Source organism: Rhea americana, unplaced genomic scaffold, assembly GCF_003343005.1.
Source record: "Rhea americana isolate MKP2758 unplaced genomic scaffold, rheAme1 scaffold_6, whole genome shotgun sequence".
Lineage (NCBI taxonomy): Eukaryota > Metazoa > Chordata > Aves > Rheiformes > Rheidae > Rhea > Rhea americana.
The window spans coordinates 9,016,158-9,039,922 of NW_028186756.1; the positions used below are offsets into that span (position 1 = coordinate 9,016,158).

The following is a 23,765-nucleotide window of genomic DNA, read 5'->3' on the forward strand; positions in this document are numbered from 1 at the left end:
AATTTAGGCTCTTTTATAGAAAAATGATATCATAATTAAATCTTAGTGATATCTACAAGACAGGCTAAAATCTCAAGCCTTTAAATTAGGAAGTATTGAAGTAAGGAAAACAGCCTTTTTCTGTTGTTGTGCCTTTAAACAAGATGCAATAATACTAAACTATTGTTGTTTAGTTAAATTCAGAATCAAAGAGATGTAGACGTGCGTTTTTATGGGAGAAAATGATTTTTCTTTTGTTGACTATAAATACTTACTTTAAAAAATTAATTTAAAAATTTCCAGAATTGGACTGACTTACTGTTGCTAAAAGTAGTAACAGAAGATATATTAGGTTTATGGTTCTGTGAGGTTTAAACTGAAGGCTAAATCAGTTTTTACTGATTGTTTTTACTTTGGCATGATGTGTCCAACTTAAAAATAATGTGGCCCTAGAAGGAATAAACCCTTTAGAGATTAAATAAGTTGTTCAGTTTTATCTAAAATTGCAGAACATCTTAGAATTTGGAAATTGCTGAATTTCTCTTCTTAATAAAGTTGGAGAGGAATTGGCTTGAAGAGTTTTGAATTGACTCATTATTAATAATGTGTTTATATTGAGAATAGTTCTTTCAGAGAAATCACTCACATTACTCTCACATTCTCAGGAGGCTCTCTAACAAGTGGAAGCAGAAGGCGGATTTCTTGCAAAGATTTGGGACATGGAGATTGTGAAGGCTGGCTATGGAAGAAAAAGGATGCTAAAGGTTACTTTACACAGAAGTGGAAAAAATACTGGTTTATTTTGAAGGATTCTGCCTTGTACTGGTACACAAATCAGAATGTAAGTATATTCTGTGTTTGGAGAAAGCCAAAATTAAATCTTAAGCTTTGTCTTCTAAATAAATTAAGTCTGTTTTTACTATTTTGTGAAATATGTTAATTTTCACATGGCAGTATAATTACTGTGTCTGCGTCACTCTAGATGGAAATACTTCCATTGAAATTATTTTTTAAAGTCTTCAAAGTCCATGTCCAAACTTAGTGAGATAGCAAAGGTTCACAGTGCTCTTAAAGAAACTGATAATATAATGTAATAATATTTTTCCATAGATAGTATTTATTTGGACTAATAAAAAATATTCACTCTCATCTCTCCATAGTTTCTGTTAAGTTGGGAAAATGTATAAGGTTTAACCATTCATATTTAGTTAATGATTAAAGCAGATGTGAAAATCTGAACTTGTAGATCTGTTTATACATGAGAGTTATTCTCATCATATAGATGGTTTTCTTTTCTTTTCTTTTCTTTTCTTTTCTTTTCTTTTCTTTTCTTTTCTTTTCTTTTCTTTTCTTTTNTTCTTTTCTTTTCTTTTCTTTTTTCTTTTTTCTTTTTTCTTTTTTCTTTTTTCTTTTTTCTTTTTTCTTTTAATTAGCCTGGAGTTTGCAGCCTCTCATGTGTAAAATACCATTCTTGGTGAAATTCTACTGAAGACAAGTGAGACTACACTCGAGCAGTAAAATAACTGGGTTGAGGGGAGCAAAACTGATTAGATTGCTGTTTTTCCATTTGCAAGCCTTGAACCTCACCATCTGTTCTAAACTGTCTGTACACAACCTGCTTCATCTCTTGATATTTTAGTCTATGCTTTACATTTTCTTCAAGTGAATAATTTTATAGCATAATTACCTCCAATTTTAGTATTTTCTTTGCAGTCCAAAACAGAATTGTTTCAGGCTATGGCTGACAAAACACCTTCAAGTTTTGTGTTGTATGGGACTTTTTTGTTTGATTTTTGTGGGAGATGCAGGGTGGTACTCATCATACCTCTCCCTGATTTTCAGTCTGGTTAATGGCCAAGTGATAATTCATAGTATACTTAATAATACATTTCAAAAATCTGACTGTTGTTAACATGTCTCCTTGTTTCTTCTGGTAAATGATTTCAAAGGAAGTTAAAAAATGACAAATACTTCTCGTAAAAAATGACAAATACTTACTTTTCCATTTAAACACTGGTGAGCTCACTTTAGGAACCTGCTATATTATTATTAGAAGAGAAGATGGTTTGCACAATCACGATTTTAAAAAGAAGCATCCACAAAACTGTTTTAACTGTTTAATTTTTGTAGACTGAATTATGAAAAAAAWTTTTTTTTATAGTTGTTAATGTCTTAAATGGTATTTTGGGTGCTGTATTACCTGTTGAAAGGTTTTGTGTAATTTTCAGTAAAGGGGAATTGGGGTGATTGTAGATTATTTAAGGAACTGTCCATTCAGTTGCTTTTTAAAAGTTGTTGACGTTGCATTATTAAGCAATCTAAATACTCAAGTGAAAATAATGTGGGGAAGATGTGTTCATATTTCTGTTGGTTGGATGATTGTTTTCAGTGTAAGACCCAAATGGCTACTGTTCATCTCTCTCTTCAACTGTATGCTCTTCTCACTGTCACTTCCACTTCTTTTGATAGGATGAAAAAGCAGAAGGATTCATTAGCTTACCTGAGTTCAGGATAGATAGAGCAATTGAATGCAGAAGAAAACAGTAAGTAATGTGTCAACTGTATTTATAAAATAAAGATTCGCTATTGGAAGTATATATCGTACTAAAAATTTGCAAAGCCTGGGGAAAGAAATTACACAGAAAACCTTGAAATGTATAAAGAATATGTGATAGGCCCATTTAAGCTTTACTATGTCCCTGTATTTTAAAAGGTACATCATGATATAAATACCCTAAGCAGTCTTAAAAGAATTGGATTTCTCTTTGGTCAGCTTTCCAGATAGCCCAGTTTCATTTTCAGTTAAATAACGAAAGTAGAAAAATATGAATAGATCAGGCAACAGATAGAACTTTCTTAAGTTCAGTATAGTCTTTAAGATGAGAAACCAGTATGCAAGAAACAGTTACCACAGTAAATATAACAAATATCATAGCAACTGATCATGAATATAATCTCCCTTTCTGCTTTATGGAAGAAGCTTATATACCTAATACTGAATTATTCTCAATTGTTTAAATACTTAGTTTCCAAATGCAAAACAAACATTTTTTTCAGTTTTCATATTGCTCATCTGCATATTGCTACAACTGGATTATGCTCCCAGTAAAAAGTGTGTGTTAAGCTTCATCATATCCAAGGAATATTTAATAACAAACGCTCACAGGCACCACTATAACCTGGAAATTGTTTGCAATCCCAAGTGTTGGGACTGGAATTCACATCTGTCAGGAACAGTGGGATTAACCGAACAATTCTAATGCTTTGAGATTAGCACTTCCCTGTATCTTCTGACTTCACATCTGTCTTCCATATAGTGCATCTGATATTTTAAACTTGCTGCCTTCAGGAGCTGTAAAGATTAGCATTAATGATATTCTTTGATCAAAGCTTTCCTAGTTATAACTAAGCACCTTGATCTTTTTGTCATGCTTTTCCAATGACTAAACATGGTTTGGTCTCAGGAATACATGTCCTACAGCTGTGAACATGTGTACAAGAAACTACTAAAGATACAAATATATAAAGATATAAAAAGAATCTGTTGATCAGAAAATCAACCCTTTTCAATTGCTTACTTTGATCTGAAGCTGTGAAAATAGCTACTGTCTGGCTGGGAACTAGAAAACAGTGCAATTTTCTCTTCTATTACTCCTTTCAGCTGAGGGTATCACTATAGAAATTAAACATGAACCAAGTACTATAAAATTCCTGTGAGGTGTGAGTAGATATTAATAATGATACTGAACAAATATCTAGGAAAAATTATACCCTTTTGTTAGAATATAAAAACACTTAAGCATTTTCAATGAATTAAGAAAGATCAAACACAGGGTCATTGTGGAGAGCTAAAAATAGCTTCCAGAGCCTTGCCCTGAGCACTGGAAAGAATGCTTCTTAGAAAGCAATCTCTGTAGGGTGTATGTACAGAAAAAAAAAAAAAAAAAGGAAATTAACTAAAAAGCCTTGCACGGTGCTCAAAACTGAGTACCTTCAGGCATTGAAACCTTTCAAAAAGAGATAGGTCCAGTGTTAAAAATGTAATGAAGACGTTACTAGAATTTCCTCTATTACACTAACAAAATTTGACTTTGATTTCTTCCTTGATGGACTATCATTTATATGTTTATCCCATCATAAAAACACCACTTTACATTTGCTACTATTTACTTGCTCCTCTGAAACATATAAACTGAAAAGTATTGCATACAGTTTAGTTTCAATATATCCAACATGTGTGAATAGAGGGTCCTTCCCGCCATCATAAGCACACAGTGTATAATGATCCCCTTCTGCGTTGCCTTCTTACTGAGGATAGGACTGAGCATGATTCCTGTTACTTGATTCCATTGAAAGGCAATGGTTCTGGTGAGTCTAGGGATAACTTTTGTGGTCCAATTCTTTTGCCTTCCTTTTACAAATGAAATTAAGCTAATGGTGGTCTATTCTGACCCAGCATATTCCAGAAAAGTTCTAACACATAYTTAATTATTCCCTCAACTAGAGCAGAAGAAAAAGCAGCTAGGAAGAGGTAGTCTTCACTGGTTCTGTTCTTGCTTCTTTCTACTTTAGGATGTTTTTATCCTTTAACAGCCCATTTTAACTGTAGCACTGTGAAAGTTAGTGAAGCAGTTATCTTGATAATTAATGTAAATAAGGACGGGGGAGAGAAACCTATTTGTTTTACGTTCATGTTTTTAAGTAAACTAAAGTTGTCTGAAAAGAATACTTAGTATTTTAGTGCATAATGAACTCCAGCTAAAATCACAATATCAGTTTTCTTTTAGCTCTTGGAACTGAACTTGGGCTTCTCCTCTGATTTATATTCATTTCGGAAACATCAATGTGAAATGTTCATAGGACAAGGACTTTCTTAATTAAAAATAGAAATTTGAAGTCTCATTAGAATAATGAATGGATTTTTCTTTTCCAATGCTCTGCCAGGGATTGCTGTTTTATAGAGCAACTGCTGCTCAAGTCCATAGTATACATTGAATGAAACAGCCTTAAGAAAGCTTTGACAAGAATATATAGTCATTGGATGTATTATTCTGTATGGTTTGATTTGCCTCACTAATGCATTTAATGAAGGTACTCTGATTATTATAGGAATCATGACATTATCTCAGACTGTTTTAGCTCTCCTTCAGAATCACAGTAATGATTTCAGTCTATATTTGGATGTAGAATGACCTTGTCCCTGGTAGAGGAGATGTCTTAGGTTGACACTGAAAAACGTCTCATGGCTTTTGGGCAATGCCTGCATCTTCATGATTAAAAATGATCATACTGTATTAGGAATCATAGTCGTTCACATTTTTGTATGACATAATGTGAATATCATATTATTTTCAAGAATAGTAATAATTATAATGCCCTGTGATGAAGCTGATCCTYAAGACTAAAGCTTGATGGAGATTGATTCATAAGTAATCACTGTTAACTAGTGCATTCTCCTGAACTTTCAGAAACGTGAACTTAGTGAAATTTTTCATTACTTAATGAATATAGATTCAAGTCTTAAATTTATGAGTGTATATGCCATACTGTTGGCACTTCATATTGAAACTGTGCGGTCAGAATTCTTTATAAAATGTTGTCGATACAACTTAGGCAGACATGAAGTTCCATTTTGAAAGTTGTTATAACAGTAATGATGCAAAGTTTTGTACTCGTGAATGAGTTACCCATTGCAAGCATACTGTGCTGGGAAGGACCTGAGAGTCATGGTAGACAGCAAGCTGAACCTGAACCAGCAGTGGGCTCTGGCATTGAAGAAAGCCAACAGTGTCACTCCTGGGCTGTATTAACAGGAGTGTATCCAATCGGTGAGGCAAGCAGTTACCCCTTTTCGTTGGTACTCATTAGACCACACATAGTACTGCATCCAGTTTTGTCCGTCTTTCCTCCCCCCGCCCCTAATAAGTCAAAGGTAAAAATACAGTTATCATTCTTCTACATTATTCATACTTAGCTACAAATGTAGAATTATTTCCTCAGACACTTCTCTGCACTTCTTAGTGCTAGTATATCTGAATGTTTCTGTAATAATAATCTTTATGATGGTTCTAGGAGATGAAGATGGATTTATTGTCATGTTTTGCAGCTCAGAAACTAATCTGCAGAACATTTAAGTCAGCAGTTTCCACAAAATTGGAATCATCAATTTGTGAAATTAAAGACCTGTTTTCTTCAGAGTATGTAAATGTATAACAACAAAACATATTATTGCAAGGTTAAGTAAATTAGCAGAATGTCAGGCAATGAGATACTAAGGAACATGCATGTTGTAACCAATTATGAAGTCTGTTTACTGTTTATTTAGCAGCATATGAGAACTCCTTTGCATAAGCAGGGAGATTTGTAGCATTTAATGAATTTATCCTTAAAACAATTCTTTCTCTTTCTGCATTATCTGCATATTCACAAATTCTTTAACAACTACAAAAATTCATCTTAACTGTTGCATAATCCTGATTCATCTCTCCCGCCTTCCTGTGAGAATGCAGTATTGAAATACATAATTACAGATTGTATCATGTTATATGATCATAGTGGAGCCAAAGTAAAGTTCTGTTAATCACTGTAACTCTGGCATGTTCTAACTTTTAAAAGGTTGACTATGAAAATCCAGTATTGTCATTTTAATGCTTTCATGTATGAAAATTTCCTTTTGAGGAAAATAATCCTATTTACAAGCAGGAATTCCATCATGCAATATTTTAACAGGATTAATCAAGAGGATTAAAATCTATAGATCCACCACATAATTCTGTCCAATTTGAGCTGATACTTAAATCTCAGGACTGGAAGACAGTTGGGGCAAATGGAAGAACAGAAGGTGGAGATATTTTTYAGAGTTCTGACTATCTGAAAACAGAGTTTTCTGATAGGATACCTATGAGAACAGTGTATCATGCTTAAGTGACATAACAATGTAGTAATATTCTGTTTAATATTGACTTCCTATTTCAAGTATAAAAATTAAGTTCCATAAAGACAATGCCTCGTACTTGTTGAGTACTGTGTTTAATATCTAATCTCCAATTCAGTGTAATGTTGCACATATCTATATATGTGTATGTGTATATATATATTCTTGATAGAGAAGTTGGAGAATGCTGGAAGTCAGCTGACATGAAGAGAGTATAAAGATTTACAAAGTAACAATGATTAGAATATTTGATACTAAAATCATATTAGCGCTAAGCAAGTAAAAGATCATGAGATTGATCAGAGTATAGTTAAAAATATATAGTGATCAAAATCTCTTTAATTAAAATATTAAAATTTAGTACATATAATTAACAAGTGTATGCCATCTACTGGACATCAGAAAAGTTTCCATCCTAATTAGGATTTCCGATATATTCACTATTTTTGTTTGCAAAATACATGCTGTGCAGTCTATTAATTGAGGTCTCTTGTAGTAATACTTGGAGTAAGTGCAAGAATATCTTGCCTCTTTTGCTTGTTTATTTCTTCACATCTGATATTAAATTGAATTTTGACGTTTTCAATTCATCAAAATGCCACAAATTCTTGTAATAAGGGTCTGTAACGTGCTTTTAGTTATTAGAAGTAGTGAGATTAGGATCTGCAGGTGAAATGTCTAGATGCCAAATCAGTACATAAATACCTCTTAAGTCTTGTATTATGTCTTTAAGATGTTTTGTGATGGCCTTTTGCCTGAATGGAAGCTTATGCATGAGAAATGAAACTGCACAGCAGTATCTCTCTGGTTAATCTCTTTCCTTTTGCAGAAATTTTGTTAGGAAATTCTGTTTCTGTATGCATTTCTGTTAATAATATTACATCAGAAAACATTAATTTGCATTTATGCTATTAATATTGTAAACCTGCATCACAGGTTTTTCATAATGTTATGTGTAATGATTTCTAATCTAATTCTTACATCTAATAATTACCATATAAAGGTCGATATTTTAATCTGGCAGTTAAGAATGACAAGTTTTTTTTTTTAATGAAACTAATGAAAACAATAGTCTTTAATGTTCTTGAACATCTTGAAATTCAATGTTCCTTGATGAGAATACCCTTTTTAATTATATTCACAGAAAAATTTCCTAAGAAGATTATTGTTCTTAGCAGCTTTCAAAAAGCTGCTCAACTGAGGGAGATCTTAGGGATCATACCATTTTAAAATGTTTTCTATATAAAAAGCATTTTTAGATGTACTACAATCCATTACATTCCACTACATTACATTGCAATCTGTGACAATCCACCTCATTACCCATTGTGTAAGATGTTGAGCATAATTATTAGCTCATGCATGTAGTCTGTTAATAACTCCATTAGCGATGCCTGCATGTAGCCTGCCTAAGGTGAGAATCCAGACTTGTCTGCTGTAATCAGTAATGCAGAACTGAATTACACTGGCCAAGTGAGTGGTGAAGGAACTGACCTTTGGGGAAGCTGAAGGAGTACAGTGAATCCAGATAGCAACATCAGTCTCAGAGATTAACTTCTGTCATGCCATGTCATTAATCACTTCAGATTAACCTAGCCAATAGTATAGTGTACTATACGAGTAATACTGTGCTACCTACACAGTTAATCCTGTTGCGGTACACTACCTCAGTGATTTCTAATATAACTTGCACTTGTTAAAGAACTTCTCTCAAATTAATCTCTGCATAAATCTATAATCACAAAAGGAGGAAAGAAGTYATCTAAGACTTTTTGCCTCAAAAGTTACCTCTGAGAACAGATTGTGATGTGAAAAACGTACTGAGATACATAGAATTGACCATGAATTATAGTGTTAACAATAAAAGAAATACGATGTTTAAGGCTAAATATTGACAATTCTGTTGTTTCCTGGGTGGCAGAGGATTGAAACTGAAGTATATGCACACAATCATGCCTGATGCTAGGAGCTATTAATAAAAGAAACAAATTCTGTCTTAGAGCCATTATGATACAGAACCAGTTACAGTAGTTCTAGCTCTATCCCTTTTTGAAAGTGAAATAACATRACATGATTTTGACAAGTTTCAGAACTCACTGTCACTATGGGTGAGACCTAAATCTGAATAGTCTAGAAAGAAAAACTTGTTAAGAACAACACTGTGTTTTGTGGTTTGTTTAGTTTTCCAGTGATATACTGAATTAATTATTGATGACCTCCAAAATTCTTCCATGTCCAACATTTCATTGACAGCAGAGCTTACTTCAAAGTTAGTTGAGATTGTTCAGCACCTTTTCTTGACCAGTTTTGAATATCTGTAGACAACCCATTTCACTGATTACTATTTACTGTGAAGATTTTTTTTCCTTACATCTAATGAGAATTTCTCCTCCTTAAACTATGACTGTTGCTCATTGYCCTTTGGCAGTAACCCTTCAAGAGGAATCTGACTCTCGCTCTTCTCTGTAACCCTCCTCATTAGGTAACTGAGAACAGCAATCAGCTGTCCCACTTTACCTTCTGTAGGCTGAACAACTTCCATTCTCTCAGAGTCCCCTTGTACGTCATTTGCTCTAGGTCCCTCATCATTGGAGTGGCACTTTGCTGGACTCTTTCCAGTTTGTCCATCTCTCTCTGTTATGGGAGGGGGGTTGCAGGACTGGAGAGAGTAGTCCAGACATGGCCTCACAAGTGCCAAATCATTTTGCTTGAACAAGTACTGTGCTTTTTCTGGTGCAGCCAGATCTGCAGGTATTCTTAATTCCTGCAAGGGTGCACTGCTGACTCCTGTTCAGCTTGTTGTCTACCAGGACACTGAAGTCTTTCTCTGCAAAGCTGCTTTCTCACCAGTCTGTGTCAAGCCTGTGGTCTTGCATAGAATTGTTCCAACTCAGGTGCATAACGTCGTATTTGTCTGTATGGAACTTCATGAAGTTCAGCTTTTTGCGTGTGTGTGTGTGTGTGTGTGTTTGCACACACATGTGCAGGCTACTCCTCTTCAGTCTTGGGCAGACAAGTCCCTTTCCAGTTTTTATTGTGCAGCACTTCCATTACCACATAATGTTAATGTTGCTCTTCCTTACATACTTCTGTTTAACATTATGTGTATCACAATTCCCATTCTTTTTGTTGTTTTTTTATAACAGGCCAGGTAATTCAGTACAAAGAACAACAGAAGTAGATTAAAGTGAGATACACTATCAAAAGAARAACGTTTCCAAATGTTAATGTTGGGAAGTGCTGTTACAGACTATACTGTTTATCTCCGTATTTTGAGCAGATGAGGACATGGTAAATTATAGTTTATAGATTTATAGGACTGGAATAAAGAAGAAGAGGCTATAAAGTCTTTTCTGACCAAGCAGGATCAGGTACACCTACGTGAATTGGTGAGAGATGTATCTCTAATCTGTTTTTAAAGAATTCGATATTCATTAATCTTCTTTATCAGTAATCTTGGTACTTCTTTTTCAGCTAGGAAAGAGTAAATTCCTTGCTTTCAATTTTCAACTTATGATTTAAGATACTAGGATGCATTCCTTTTAGTTCCATTCTAGTTTCTGATAGCCAAAAAGACCCTTATACTGAGAGAATATAGTATTTATTCAAAAGTATATATACTATTTATATTTCCATAGCAAAAGATTGCTTCCACTGGCCACTGCCTATGAAGCTAAAAWGCATTTTTCAGATGATTCTATATTTAGTGCTTGAATTAGTTGCTCAAAGCAATGTCTTAAAAGTGCCTAATGTTCTGTGAAGTGAAAAAGATGCAAAAAGACAACAAAATTTATTTAAAAAATAGTAAAATAAAARTAAGTGTACTGAGAATGAACAAGGCAGGTGACAGCTTCTAAAGTAGTGTAAGCTTTCAAAAGTTAGTAGGATAGTCTTTTATCACATTATTATAGAGGGAAGAGAGTGAATTTTGTGCATGAATACCTGGCTTTGATCTGAAAAGCAGTAATAGAAACTGTAGATGTGGATGGTATGAATGAATAGAAGCATGATAATCAAGAAAATGCTGTTTTTGAAGAGGAAGAAGAATATAACAAGCCTTAGTTATTTGTTGAGCAGGAATGTAAATTGGAAGGGTTGACTGTTGTGGCCTGTTTATAGGTTAGCAATGACACAGTTTAAAAAATCGTAGGGCTGCTGGAAGAGATACAGTGCAACTGTACAGTACAAGGGTTTTTTCCTTGCATATTTAGTATTGTCATCAAAATGTGGAAACTCAACAATAAAAATCCAATATTACAAAAAACAAACAAGCAAACAAACAAACTCTGCTGTCACATACTCATTTGCAGAGCTATAATCTTCTGTCTTGCAGGGTGATTTCACTGATGATGAAATCTTCAGCTTTCTCAGTTGAATCTTGTAATAAGGACTACCAGAGGTTTTTGTTTCCCAGCCTAAAAGCCCAATTCATCATGAAGCAGTTGAAGCAAAGGAAGTGAATTCTTAAAGAAGTAACATTCTGCATGAATAGGGACATGTATTTTGAAACGATAACCTTTTCTTAGAGAAGTTGTAGAAAAGCTCACCAGTGACCTGGGATGAGTTGTTCAGCAGAACAAAAGGCATGAATGAAAAACATCCAAGGAGTGTGATAGGAGGATGATATAAAAAGGGTAATCTTGAACCATAAACCAAAGTTTGCAGTGATCATGAAGATGTGATAAATTTAAAATTCAGTGCAAATTCAGTGTTAGGCAGTTCAAAATTCAATGCYGAAATTTCAGTCACAGAGGAGGTTTGGCTGTAAAAGATAAGAAATTGAGTGCATGGCTGATAGAAATACAAAAATTAGTATAGCGTTTTCAAAGTAATTCTGTTGGATTTAGTGAAATTCAACTACATTAACTAGTATTGTCTCATGTTGATTGCAGAAAAAATACTACAAAGACTAGTACACTAAGGTGAAAAGTATCTGAARTATGGTTGATTTTAGCATAAGATGATAAAGGTGTGAATACTTAAAAGAGTTAGAACCAATTTTGTTATCTATTTCCAAGCAAAGAAAACTGGCCTGTTATTTCCCTTAGAATTTTTCTATGTTGTTTCTGTTAATTTTAAATAGAACAAAGATTATGATTAAGGATTTTAAAAATGTATCAAATTTGGGAAACATTCATTTATTTAGATCTATTCTAGATGTCTTCGCATCTTACGACTAAGTAAAGAGAATTAGATAGTGGTGTTTTTCTAATGTCATCTCCAGTTGCATCTCCAGTTGAAATTACCATCTGGTTTGTCATCTTTGTATTACTTTTTTTCCTCTTTCATTAATGTAAAATAAAATTTTGGCTAAATTTATGTATGTCTTCTCTATGAATCCAAACTTACTGCAAAGTAGGTACAGCTTTATCACAGCAAGTTGGCAGTCCTCTGTTCCCTTGTCTGAGTAGGGCATAAACCCACAGCCATTTAAATACAAGAGAAAAGGCCATGGGATCAAACTCTGGCTCCCTTAGAGTAGTTGACTTTTGGCATGCAAGTAATATGTACTTAAATACACTCAGTAACATTTACAAATCCACCCAAGTAATTATACATTAAGATGTATAATGCCTGTAGTTACTGAAAAGATTTACATTTCTAAGTGATTCTAGGGTTTTTGAAATTTTTAACTAGTACCAGTTAGCTCACAAATGTAGATATAATCAGATGGGTAGAAATGTGTCTGTAAGTTTATTCAGCAAGAGATTCAGGCTGAACTTTCAAAATAGCTAGGAAACCTATAACATACTGAAGAATCACAGAGCAGGTCAGCCTTATTATCTGTACAGACAAACTGTTTGAAAGAAAAGAATTTTTTTTCTTCTTTGTGCTTATTTTACAGTGCCTTCAAAGCATGCCACCCCAAAATTAAGAGCTTCTACTTTGCAACAGACTGTCTTGAAGAAATGAATAGGTAACTTACATTTTATTCATCATAATACCCTAATAATTGAAAAAAAAATGTTACATCTCATCTAGAAATACACTTTTGGAGCATAATGTAATGCCGATTGATGGTGTACTCAGTATAATTCATTTAGTCCGCTACTGATTTTAAATACTTACAATATTATATTTATTGTTACCAGATTTTAGTTTGCAGTTGTTTTTTTTTTGTTGTTGTTGTACTTAATAATATTTAATAGTAGGTGATACTATCCTAGAGCTGTAGTATTCAATTGTCACTTTATCACTCAGTTGATCAGTTGAATAACGCTGCTAAGGAAAGTTACTTCATGCTATTTCAGAAGAGGTTTTACATTATAACCTGACATTTCAGATCTGGCTCTTTGGAGGTAAGCAGAACATGTCAGCGTTCTCAAGGAAGAGTAAAATTCTCTAGCTCATCTCATGTTTTCAGCCTATTCAGAGTTTTCTGTTTGAACTAAAAATAGTGAAATCATTTGCAGGGTTGGTGTTGTAACTTCAGAGATAATCTTTGTTTTCCTGGGGCAGTCAGACTGCACCATCTTAGAAGCGTTGGATCCATTGCAGCACTTTCCCAATGAGGGGCAAAGGCTTGCAAAGTTCAGTTGGTGGCACTGCTRTTGGTTGTTAAATGTGTTTGAATGGGCTGGGGGGCACTCAGAGCATGACTGGACAAGCCCTTGAACAACATAATCTAACATTAAAATGAGCTGCCTTGTGGGCAGGGGCTATGGAAACAGATGAGCTCCCGAGATCACTTCTGATGTAAATTACTCTCTGCTTCTATCCTGTGATTCAGTGATTAAGGTAGAAGTAGACAAGGGTAGGTAGGTACCTTTGATCCTCAAATGTAGAACCGAATATTCTGCCCCCTCTCTGAGAGGGTTTCTCTCTGACAGAGTCTCTCCCTCAGTTTTAGCTGTTTTGATTGCTATGATTTGTTCAAGTGCCATTAATCATATCTTTCTGTTTTCCCATAAAATGTTCTGACTCAATAAAAATCAGGTAGCCCTGACATATATTTGATAAACTGCCCTTACAATATTCATTGACTTTCCTATACGAGGGAGACAGCCAACGAAATTGTCTTTATGGCAACCTCCATGAAGAGTAATAGTTGGAAAGGTGCCAGATTCTCTCCTGATATCATACTGACATGTTAGTTTGGAATTTAGTCAAGCCTTTTTTCTAACATATGAGTCTGTTTCACATTAGAGAAGACAAATAACAGTGAAGTTCCACTTGAAGTGTTTTTTGTAGTGTTTTTCCTTCAGGAGTGTTCTGTTCCTCTGAAGTAATTGTCATTCCAGTGCCCAACCCAGTAGACAGATTACTATGCCAGCTCTGTAATATCCCCAGGCATCCCTACCAGTCTGTCTATGCTTCCTGGAATTCCTTCACCCAGATATGCAGTCTAACATTTGAAATAAGTAWACAAGATTCATACATGAAAATAGCAAATACCAATTTGCCAAATCTCTTTCTTCCCAACAAAGTGCTAACCATGTGTTCTGACGATATAAGTACTCTGCATTTTACCTTGCATTTTTGCTGTTCACCACAACATTTAATTGAATTTTCTATGGCAATAGCAGTGTAAGTCTTCTACACTGACAAGTGAGATAGTTCAGACCTGAAAAAGAACAACATAGCATTTCTTTATTCATTATACAGAGAGCACATGTATTTTCTTTAGCTTGGTTTACCACTAGCTTTTCTTTCGACAGCTGTTATTACTCACTTTCTTTCTTCAGATTCACTGTTAACTAAATTTGTTTTTATACTCCAGAATATTTTAATCTGCCTTTAATACTGTGTTACTTCTGAAAGAATTATATACCAGTTGGTAGTAATGGATTTGTTTGAAGCAGACAGACTTACTCTATTGCAGCTGTATTTTGCCTGCTGTGTTGTCTGTTGCAGACAGACTTTGCTTTGCAAAATTAATGCTCATGCTGTTCCATCAGGACTACATGAGCACAGTGGTATTCCTGTGTATGAATTAATAGTGGCATTGATGAACTTATTTTTTACTTGTCATGGTCATGTGGCACTTCAGATTTAATAAAGTGCTTCAACACAGATTATTATACCATTGCACATCCTGTTTGTAGGTTTAATACTTCTAAGGAGATTAGCACTGAATTTAATACTTATTTATTTTACACTCTATTTCCATATGAATGAAGTAGGCAATCCAGTGGATTGGCAGTCTAGTCAGATGTTAAATAAATGTTAAATAATGTTAAATAAAAACTATTGCTGCTGTTTTTAGTCTGAATAATTTGATAACATTTGATTTGAATAATACGGTTAATTTTACAGTATGAAGAGCTCCCATAAAATGTTTGTATTCATTCAAAAATACGAATATCTCCTACTCACTGAAGCATAGAGTAATAGATTTATATCATATCTTTTTTCAAGACCTGAATGTTCTCTAGTGAAGTATTTCTCATAATGGGAGACTGTTTCAAAATTGGAGAATTCTGAATTAAATCTCTACTGATGATTAGCAAAATTCAGTGTGCCTGTCCTCTATATTTTTATGTATGGAATACAACCAATCAAGTTACTCAAGGCTTTCACTAAGCCATCCTGTTTATTTTTGCTAGATTTAAGTATCAGATACTCAGCACATTTTTATCACTGAAGTTCAGTCTGCTGTTGTCTTTATATTTTAGGCAAGTTAGCCTGCTTCTGGACAGATCTTTGCCAGTTCAGGCAATGGGCCGATGTTAATGGATCTTTTACAGTTTTAATTTACTTCAGTAGCCACTCACAAATAAGGTAGCACCTAAGATCTTTGCAACTAAAAATTTCAAATATATGCCCTTATTAGAGTTCTGGAGAAGTGAGTTGAAGAGTAATTACTTCAGATCTGTCTGTCATAATTTTAGCTGCCCTTTAAAAAGAGCAGAAAAATTTTTAAAGAGCTATTACTCTTCTGTCCCTTATCCAGTGAAATGCAAAGAGAAAATTCAGGGGAATATGAAAGATGCTTTTCAAATAGGAATCTCTGAAATGGAACTTGTCTGTTGTGTTGCAAGTTAACAGGAACAGTTTTTATCCCTTCCKTCTTTATGCTTGTATAAGCAGCAGTTCTTTCAAATGTAGGAAAAATACTGTCCATATCTGAGACCACTTCAGTCCTGCCCTTCAGAGCTCAATTTATTTTTCATGCACAAAAGCTTTTGAGCTGCAGAACATCTGAAACATTTTCTGATCAAAATTAGCCGCAGGCCCCAGAGGTGGGATGAATCCATGCTATATATGGGGGTGAACAGTGCAGTAGTATAGCCATTCTACAGTGCTCAGTCTGGCAAAAATACTACACCAGGAAGTATTAGTACAAAGCTGTAAAATTCTAAAGTTTTGGCTTTTTATCAGAGCATTTTGATGGTATAAATTAACTCCTCATTCTGTTTTTTGTACATTTTCCTCTATACTTTTCCAGTTCTAAATATGTTCCTTACCCCAGTGTTTCTCCCGTGTCTCTCCAATATCAATTTTTTTAATACATGTTTTTATTTTCTAGGATATCAACCTTTTTGCCCAGGTCATTATTTTTTCTTGCCCTTTGTTACCAGTGTCTTTCAATCTAATGTTCTGTAATCCAGGTAGTTGGCATTCTGTATTGCTTCCCCTCCTCTTTTTGTATAAGCAACGTAATCATCCTTAAGAGATGTGATCCCAAATCAAGGAAGTGAAAATTCTTCTAACGCTATTGATAAAAACATACATTCATTCATAGATGGATTCTGTCTTCTGCTCGGCCTTTGTGAAGATGAAGGATTGATCAGAAAAGCATAGTTACCTTCAATCCCAAAACTTTACAGAAACCTTGGACTGGCTTATCATCACACTCAGCTGGAGTAAATTATATTGGTCAGATAGGTCGAATAGATACTTAACTGCATTTGTATTATAAGTAAGGGCATATTTTTGTTCTTAATGCAGTGTGTTAGGACTGTAAAGCTATATGGAAATGTTTCTAGCTGTTTGGTCCATTTTAACATTTCTCCAGTGTTGTCATTAGATGATCAGTAAGAGAACTCCTGACTGTTGGCTTGAGGAGACAATTCAGGGCATTTCAGCCATGAGTCACTCTTCAGTATCAAGTTTTGAGTATTGTCATAGCTACTTAGTGCATGACTGCCCTCAGTCTCTTTGTAAACCTGCCTTTGCCTTGGGGTGGAATCAGGCTCTCAGAACAGCCCTTGGGCTGTAGTTCCCTGATACTAACCATAATTATCTCAGTAAATTTAACTTAATGTCCTACCATGCAGCTCTGTTTTATCCTAGAGCAATGACAGTGGCAGTGGTGTCTGTTTCTAATCAACAGAATTAATTAAAGCATAGTCTGATTATTTAGAACAAAACCCACTGAGACGAAGTACAGAATTTACTTGCATGCTTACATGCCTCTATTTGAGGCTTACCATTTCCTGCATGTGGCATATTAAATTAAAGGCAATGAAAGTAATAAAAATGTTATTTTGGTCACTTACAAGTTGTTACACTTTACTTCAGTAAGATAGATACTGTACCTTATAGAGATGAGTACAATTCTGAAGGTCAGTTGTAGCACGGTATCCTTGGGATACTTAGTACAGCTCCATGTGCATCGCAGCTAATCTCTATGTAGAACGCAAACCTTGTGATTTGTTTTGTGGCCTAGACTCAAACCCACTCAAGCACAGAGCAGTATTTAGCATGAAATGTGCACAGTGTAAGTTGTTGTTTACCTACCTCTGAGAATGAAAACTTACCAAAGAAGAAAAAAAGTTAGATTTTGTGGGGAAGAAGAGTGAGGGAGCCAGAATATACATATAAGATTGATACACCTGTACCTGCCAGGATATGTCACGGCTCCTTGAGATCACATGGAATTCAAACTGCTATGAAGGAGTAGCTGTCTTAAAATAGACAAATGATCTCCTGTTTTTTCACTATAGCTGCTTGACAGGGGTAGCATGTGGTCTTGCACTGCCTGATCTTTGATTAAACATGCAGCCGTCTATGCCTTAAAAGATTCTAATTCTAACACACATTYGCTTTGCTTTCCTGAACTTGACACTTGCCTACAAGGCATGCAGCACAGAGTTCAGAACCAAATGACTGAGATGTCAAGCTTTCCAGGGAAGTAGAGTGTCAACATGGTAGACTTTTTTTTATAAGCTTGATTGTCTGTTTTCTTCATAAAAATGGAAGTATTGCTTTATTAAATAAAGGAAAATAAATTAAATAAATATTATTATTTAAAAAATTAAATAAAGGAAATACTGCTTTATTAAAAAACCTTTTTTTAAAATAACTTTGAAAGTAGCTTGTTCAACAGTTACTCAAAAATAGTTTAAAAACAGTGAATACAAATGCTTAATAATGAGTAAGGGTACATTGTGATTTGAATTACTACAGTACATAGTATACTTTTCAAGAGAAGTAAATATCAGTCAAGTGATCAGGATGCCCTTTTGTTGAATGAAATTATGGTGGAGAGCACTGTATAAAATAAAGTGTTCAGTAAGCCTGTTAATCCATTTGAAATTTAATTCCTTCACTATAGTAAGATAAGTAATTGCCATGTCGATAAGAACAATGTCTGCCTGTAGGCAGCTCTAACCCTGCAGCTGATATTGTGAAAACTAATGGCTATTCCCATTTATATTTTACTTTGTTAGTTCTTTTTAATGCTGAAAGGTAAAGCAATATTATTGTACAATTCTTCATATTTTTATAGTTTTGCGAGTAAGCTAATTCTTGTAATAACTTTATACAAGTAAGAAGTATGTATGTTATTTTCCCACTTGGCTACTTAAGTCACGACATTGATAGGGTGATCTGCTGAAGTCCATACAATGAGTCTGATATTAAAGCAGATCGTTGCTCTGATAACTGCAGAGCATTGCTTTGAGCATTAGATCAATAAATACATACTGAGCTGCATCTATTTTTAGCAGAGTTCACTTTTCATTCATTTTCTGCCTCTTTGCAGTATAGACCATCTTTCATATACTATGCCATTTGACAAATTATATATTCACATAGGTCCTAAGAAGCTTATTTTGTTCTAGTAAAAGTGAGAAAGAATTGCACTGATTAATTTACTTATTTTAATCTGCACAAAATCTGTCCTTAGGGTACAGTATGTGTTGTTTATTAATGTCTCCCATGAGAAGTCTTTAAAAGATGTTTTTGTCACAATACAATTCATCAGCCAAGAATAAAATTATTAACCAATTTAATGTTGCAGTGTTAAAAAGGAAAGAGCTGCTTCTAGAGAACACATTCAATATACTAGGAAATTACTGACATTGTAAATAATTGTTCGGTTTGTGTAAGGGAATAGTTAAGAATACATCTCAGTCATTACAGATTTCTATTAATAGGTATTTTTTCTTTAGTTATGTTTCCTTGTTGATGAAAAACAGCTGTTTCTCTATAAATTTCTATCTGCTGACATTATTTTTAGAAAGTGGCTTTATTATTGTTGTGTTCTTTTTTCCTATCTTTCAATTATATATTGTATAAGAAGCCAGTAATCTTAAGTAAAGAAAAACTCCAGCGGAACTTTCCCAAAATAAACTATAATAGTCTGCTAATGAAAAAAAAGAATAGTATTTTGGGACAAACTTAATTTAATTACAACAAAGCAAGAAATTAGAAGATCTGATATGAAATGCAAATATGGAAGCACTTTCAATTTATGAAGTCTTGTTTTGTAAACCTAAAGTTTTGTATTAAAAAGAACAAATAAGAATGTTGAAATCCCGTATCTACAAACATTAAAATTTGTAATATCAGTACCATAAATCTTGACTAAGTCAGTAGTGTAATGTCATGTCTAGTCTAGCTTTCTGAGTATACAAATTTAATACGATTTATTTCCTMGTACAGGTTTTCATACAATGATGATCATTGTTGTATTTATAGTATTTTACTAGTATTTTCAGCAAATGCCTTGAATAGAAATGGCAGTCAGAATAAATGCAATACGTTTCTTTGCGCAAAGTCTCTGGGAATTGTTCCACACAACATTTTGTACATGCAGCTTAGAGAGGCTTTGATTCTTTTTAAGGTGGAACAGAGTTGAGAATTCTCTGTTCTACACAGCATATTCTGCTAAAAACCCCATATAAAATCGTTGCTAAAATTAACATGTTGGCCTGTATGCTTCACGTTTTCTTTGTGACATAAGAAAGATTGATACCACGATTCTTCATTTTTTTAGGCAGCAGAATAAAATACAGGAACTCTGATAGTCCGCTATGGAAACATGCTTCCAGAGGTGTGGATAGGAGTCCACATTTGGAGTGCATATAAATTGGAACATCCTTCACTTAGTTGAAATTATTAACCACTGAATATGTATTGATATATGCACATCTGAATGATGACTTGTCACAGCCTAAACAGTGTTCAGTTTTTTTGGACCAACCGTTTGCTCTGACTTTTTTATATTTTAAGAATATGTATGTCCTCACATTTATATTAGATATTTCTTTTAAGTATCCCTCTTCCTCATTTGTTTATTACTCTGTTAGATGGATGAATCGTCTGGGCCTCGCAGCAATTGGTTACACACCTGATGACAAGGATATTCATCCAGATGAAGGTAACATTTCTGACAATATACTTAGAAGAGGAGAGCAAGAGAGTACACATCTATTCATTATGTGAACAAAATTGGACATTTTGTAACTGAYTTGATTATTGTATGTGCCATGTCTTTTAAAACATCAATTTCATGAGAATGCATATCCTCTAAGAACTATATTTAATAGTGCCATCAGCAGAGAAAATCTAGAATAATAGTTTGAAGAAGCATTTAACACAAGTGATAAACAGAATGTTAGGTTAAGACTGAGGTATGATCTCTAAATCAGAGACATCAGATTTGCTCATCACCTTAGAGTAATTCAAGATGTCACAGTCACTGAGCTCAGCTCAGGTGACAGACTTTCTCTCCACTAACTATGCTGGAACCTGGTATTTGATGACGGTTGAACTAGATGTTTAGCCTCTCTCTGCTTTGGCATTTGCAAGGAAGTTCTCCTTTGAAAGTCTTTGGCCAGAACCAATTTTTACATATAATAGGAATTAGGTGCCTAACCTGCTTTCTGTAATCATGAAACATTTGAAAGCTCTTCTGTGCATCTGTGCATCTTTAAGCACCAGACATTTTCAGAAGTCTGTTCCTTAGTGACTGCCAAGCCACCTAGGTGACTCTGAAATGGTTACCTTTGCATGCTAATGATATTTTGAAAATGATGCATAGGCTTTCTTGTGAGTAAACCCACCGATGAAACCTGAAATTCTTTGTTAGCAGATTACTGGAGTGAAAGCGACCAGGATGACGTTGACGGCTCTCTAACACTGAAGCAGGAAGGCTCTTCGGCGCTGTGTGACACATACCATCAAACACCCTCAGTGAGTCATAAGTACTACATCTGATAGTAGGTCACTAAAAAATTCGTGTGTGCCTTGATTTGCAATTTTCTTGTTTTGGAATATTTAATYAAAAGGCAGAACAGAGACAGAGCTCACTTTAAGAACGAAGTACTGCTGTTTCTCACAAAGAACTGAATGTTTCCAAAATAAGCCATTACAAACATGGGAGGGGCAAATGTCTCCTTACACAGCTGGTTCTCCAGAGTTGTAACTGTTGCAGCTTTTTGTAGGATATGGAAAACTACACTCAATACAGAGAGAGAATTCAAATGTTGATTTACTACGGTGTGAGAACAGAGTGCTGAATGGGATAGTTTGTGTTAACTGAGACTAGTTTTTATTAACTGAGACTGTATTTCAAGTATGAATATTGGATACTGGAAATTAAGATCAGATCCTATTCACACAATACTAGTATGAACTTTTTTAAGAAGAAAAATGTCTCCAGAGGTAAGGTTTTTTTTACAAAATGAAGCTTATATAAAATACCATTCTAGTTACAGTATTTTCTGTAACTATATCATAAGATGTTAAGTAGCTGATAAAAATACTACTCATATACTCGTATATTGTGTATGGGGAAAAAACCCCACTATTTTGTATATGAACAGGTTCTAGTAGCAGAAAAGAACATTTCTAATATACAGAGCATAGACTATAATAATTAATCTATGTTTCTAAGCACAGATAGGACTGTTCTCTATTTTTCTTTCAGATTTTTCTTCAGCGTGAATGACACGATCCTCACACAGCCAGAACCAAAGAAAGAGTGACTGAGGCAACAGCATCACATGGGTGAAGTTCAGACTGATTTTCACCCATGTGATGCTGTTTTATCAACTGGGATACAGGTTAAGACCCTCCCTTTCTGTTTTTTCACTTTTTTTGCCTTTCTCTTTATTTTTGAATTAAAATGATGCACAGAGCCAGCAGAATTTAATTAAAATGATTCGATAAGTTCAACAGTCCCCCTCCCCCCCCACCAAATTCAAAAATATTCCTGGATGCTGAAGTATTTCTTTCCTGTTTGGCTGAAATATTTKTCCCCTTAAAAAGAAAGGAAATCCATTTATGTTTCCTTTTGGGACTTTCATGGATTTACAACACACTGCTGGACCAAGTGTGAACAGGATGGGTCTTTAGAAGACCTGTACCAATGTTCCCAGCACTGTTTCCAGCAGGAGTTGCTCATGGGCAGAGAATGTGCAAAACAAGAATAGGGAGTGGTTGAAATATAGCACTTAGAAAATGGCACTAGTAATGTTTTGTTTAAGAGAGGTTTATATTATGACATATCAAAACACATATCAGTTCATTATTAGTGTATGTCGTATAATGTCCTACACAAACAGTGATTTTCTTGGGTCTCTTCAAAATGATGCTGTATAGTCAGATGCTTTTGTTTCTTTTCAGGTGAATTCTTCAAGTCCATTCCCTGAACCCAAACATGGTCGGCACTTTTCAAGTGAATCAACATATTCTCATTCTTCTGCTGAGGATTCTCGACAAGATGCAGCAGGAAGCACACACTCATCAGGATGCAGACCTCCCTACCGTGAAAGACGTTCATGGCAAGATCTGATAGAGACCCCATTAACCAGTTCAGGGCTCCATTTTCTTCAGACTGTTCCTCCTGATACAGAATATATGAGTGGTCAGCCTGGAATGTCACCAGAGAAACGAAGACAAGCAACATTACCAGTTCAGAGACGTCACAATCATGATCGGGATGGGCCTTTCCCTTTGGCGGAATGTCAAAGAGAACATAGTTTTCATAGGCCGCAGAAGCAACGTAGTCAAAGCCTTCCACGAAATAGAGATGTCCGGGTTAAGGGGCGTATAAAGTCGGTGGAAGTAACAGAAGAAAAGACAGAAGAGAAAGTTCTTATTAGAAGGCATAATAGTTTCTGTGCAGAGGGTAAGTTTTTGGAGAGACTGGGACCCATAGAAAGCTGTAGCAATATTACCATTGTTCTCAGCATGGCTTTTGTGATTGAACTGTTAAATTTTGGCAGTGCATCAGTCACTGTATTGGAATTTGTATCTAAAATGCCTGGGTGTAATGCTAAGAAAAACCAACTTTGCTACTGATCATATTGTGCCTTGTTTTATCGAACTGAAAATTGGAAGACTGTTAGACGGTTATTTTATATACTGATTTGCAATATTCCTTGATACTTTTAGAGACTTTGTCTTATTCTCTCTGAATTGTTGGATTTGTTGTTGGGTTATTTATTTATTTATTTTCTTTCAGAAAACAAAAATGAAACTGGAGAGAGTACAGATGGTTTGCAAGAGTTATACAAGTCTCTGGAACAAGCTAGCTTATCAGCTTTTGGAGAACAGCGTCCTTCCACCAAGCAGGAGTTCCGCAGGTCTTTTGTAAAGAGATGCAATGATCCAGTTATCAACGAAAAGCTTCACCACATCAGAGTTCTCAAGAGCACTTTAAAAGTAAGGTTTTATT

General features: G+C 34.6%; 1 protein-coding gene across 2 annotated transcripts in view; it reads left to right on the forward strand.

Annotated features, from left to right (window-relative positions):
* Positions 1-23,765, forward strand: part of LOC146587415 (connector enhancer of kinase suppressor of ras 2-like) — a 206,421-nt gene that overhangs the window by 182,022 nt on the left and 634 nt on the right. The window contains exons 17-23 of one of the 2 annotated variants that reach the window (XM_085319811.1): positions 645-820; positions 2,449-2,522; positions 12,759-12,830; positions 20,392-20,462; positions 21,174-21,277; positions 22,712-23,216; positions 23,553-23,752. In XM_085319811.1, coding sequence (XP_085175937.1) covers positions 645-820; positions 2,449-2,522; positions 12,759-12,830; positions 20,392-20,462; positions 21,174-21,277; positions 22,712-23,216; positions 23,553-23,752 — 1,202 coding nt within the window. The remainder of the gene's footprint in view (positions 1-644; positions 821-2,448; positions 2,523-12,758; positions 12,831-20,391; positions 20,463-21,173; positions 21,278-22,711; positions 23,217-23,552; positions 23,753-23,765) is intronic. The other variant, XM_085319812.1, reaches the window with a different exon arrangement.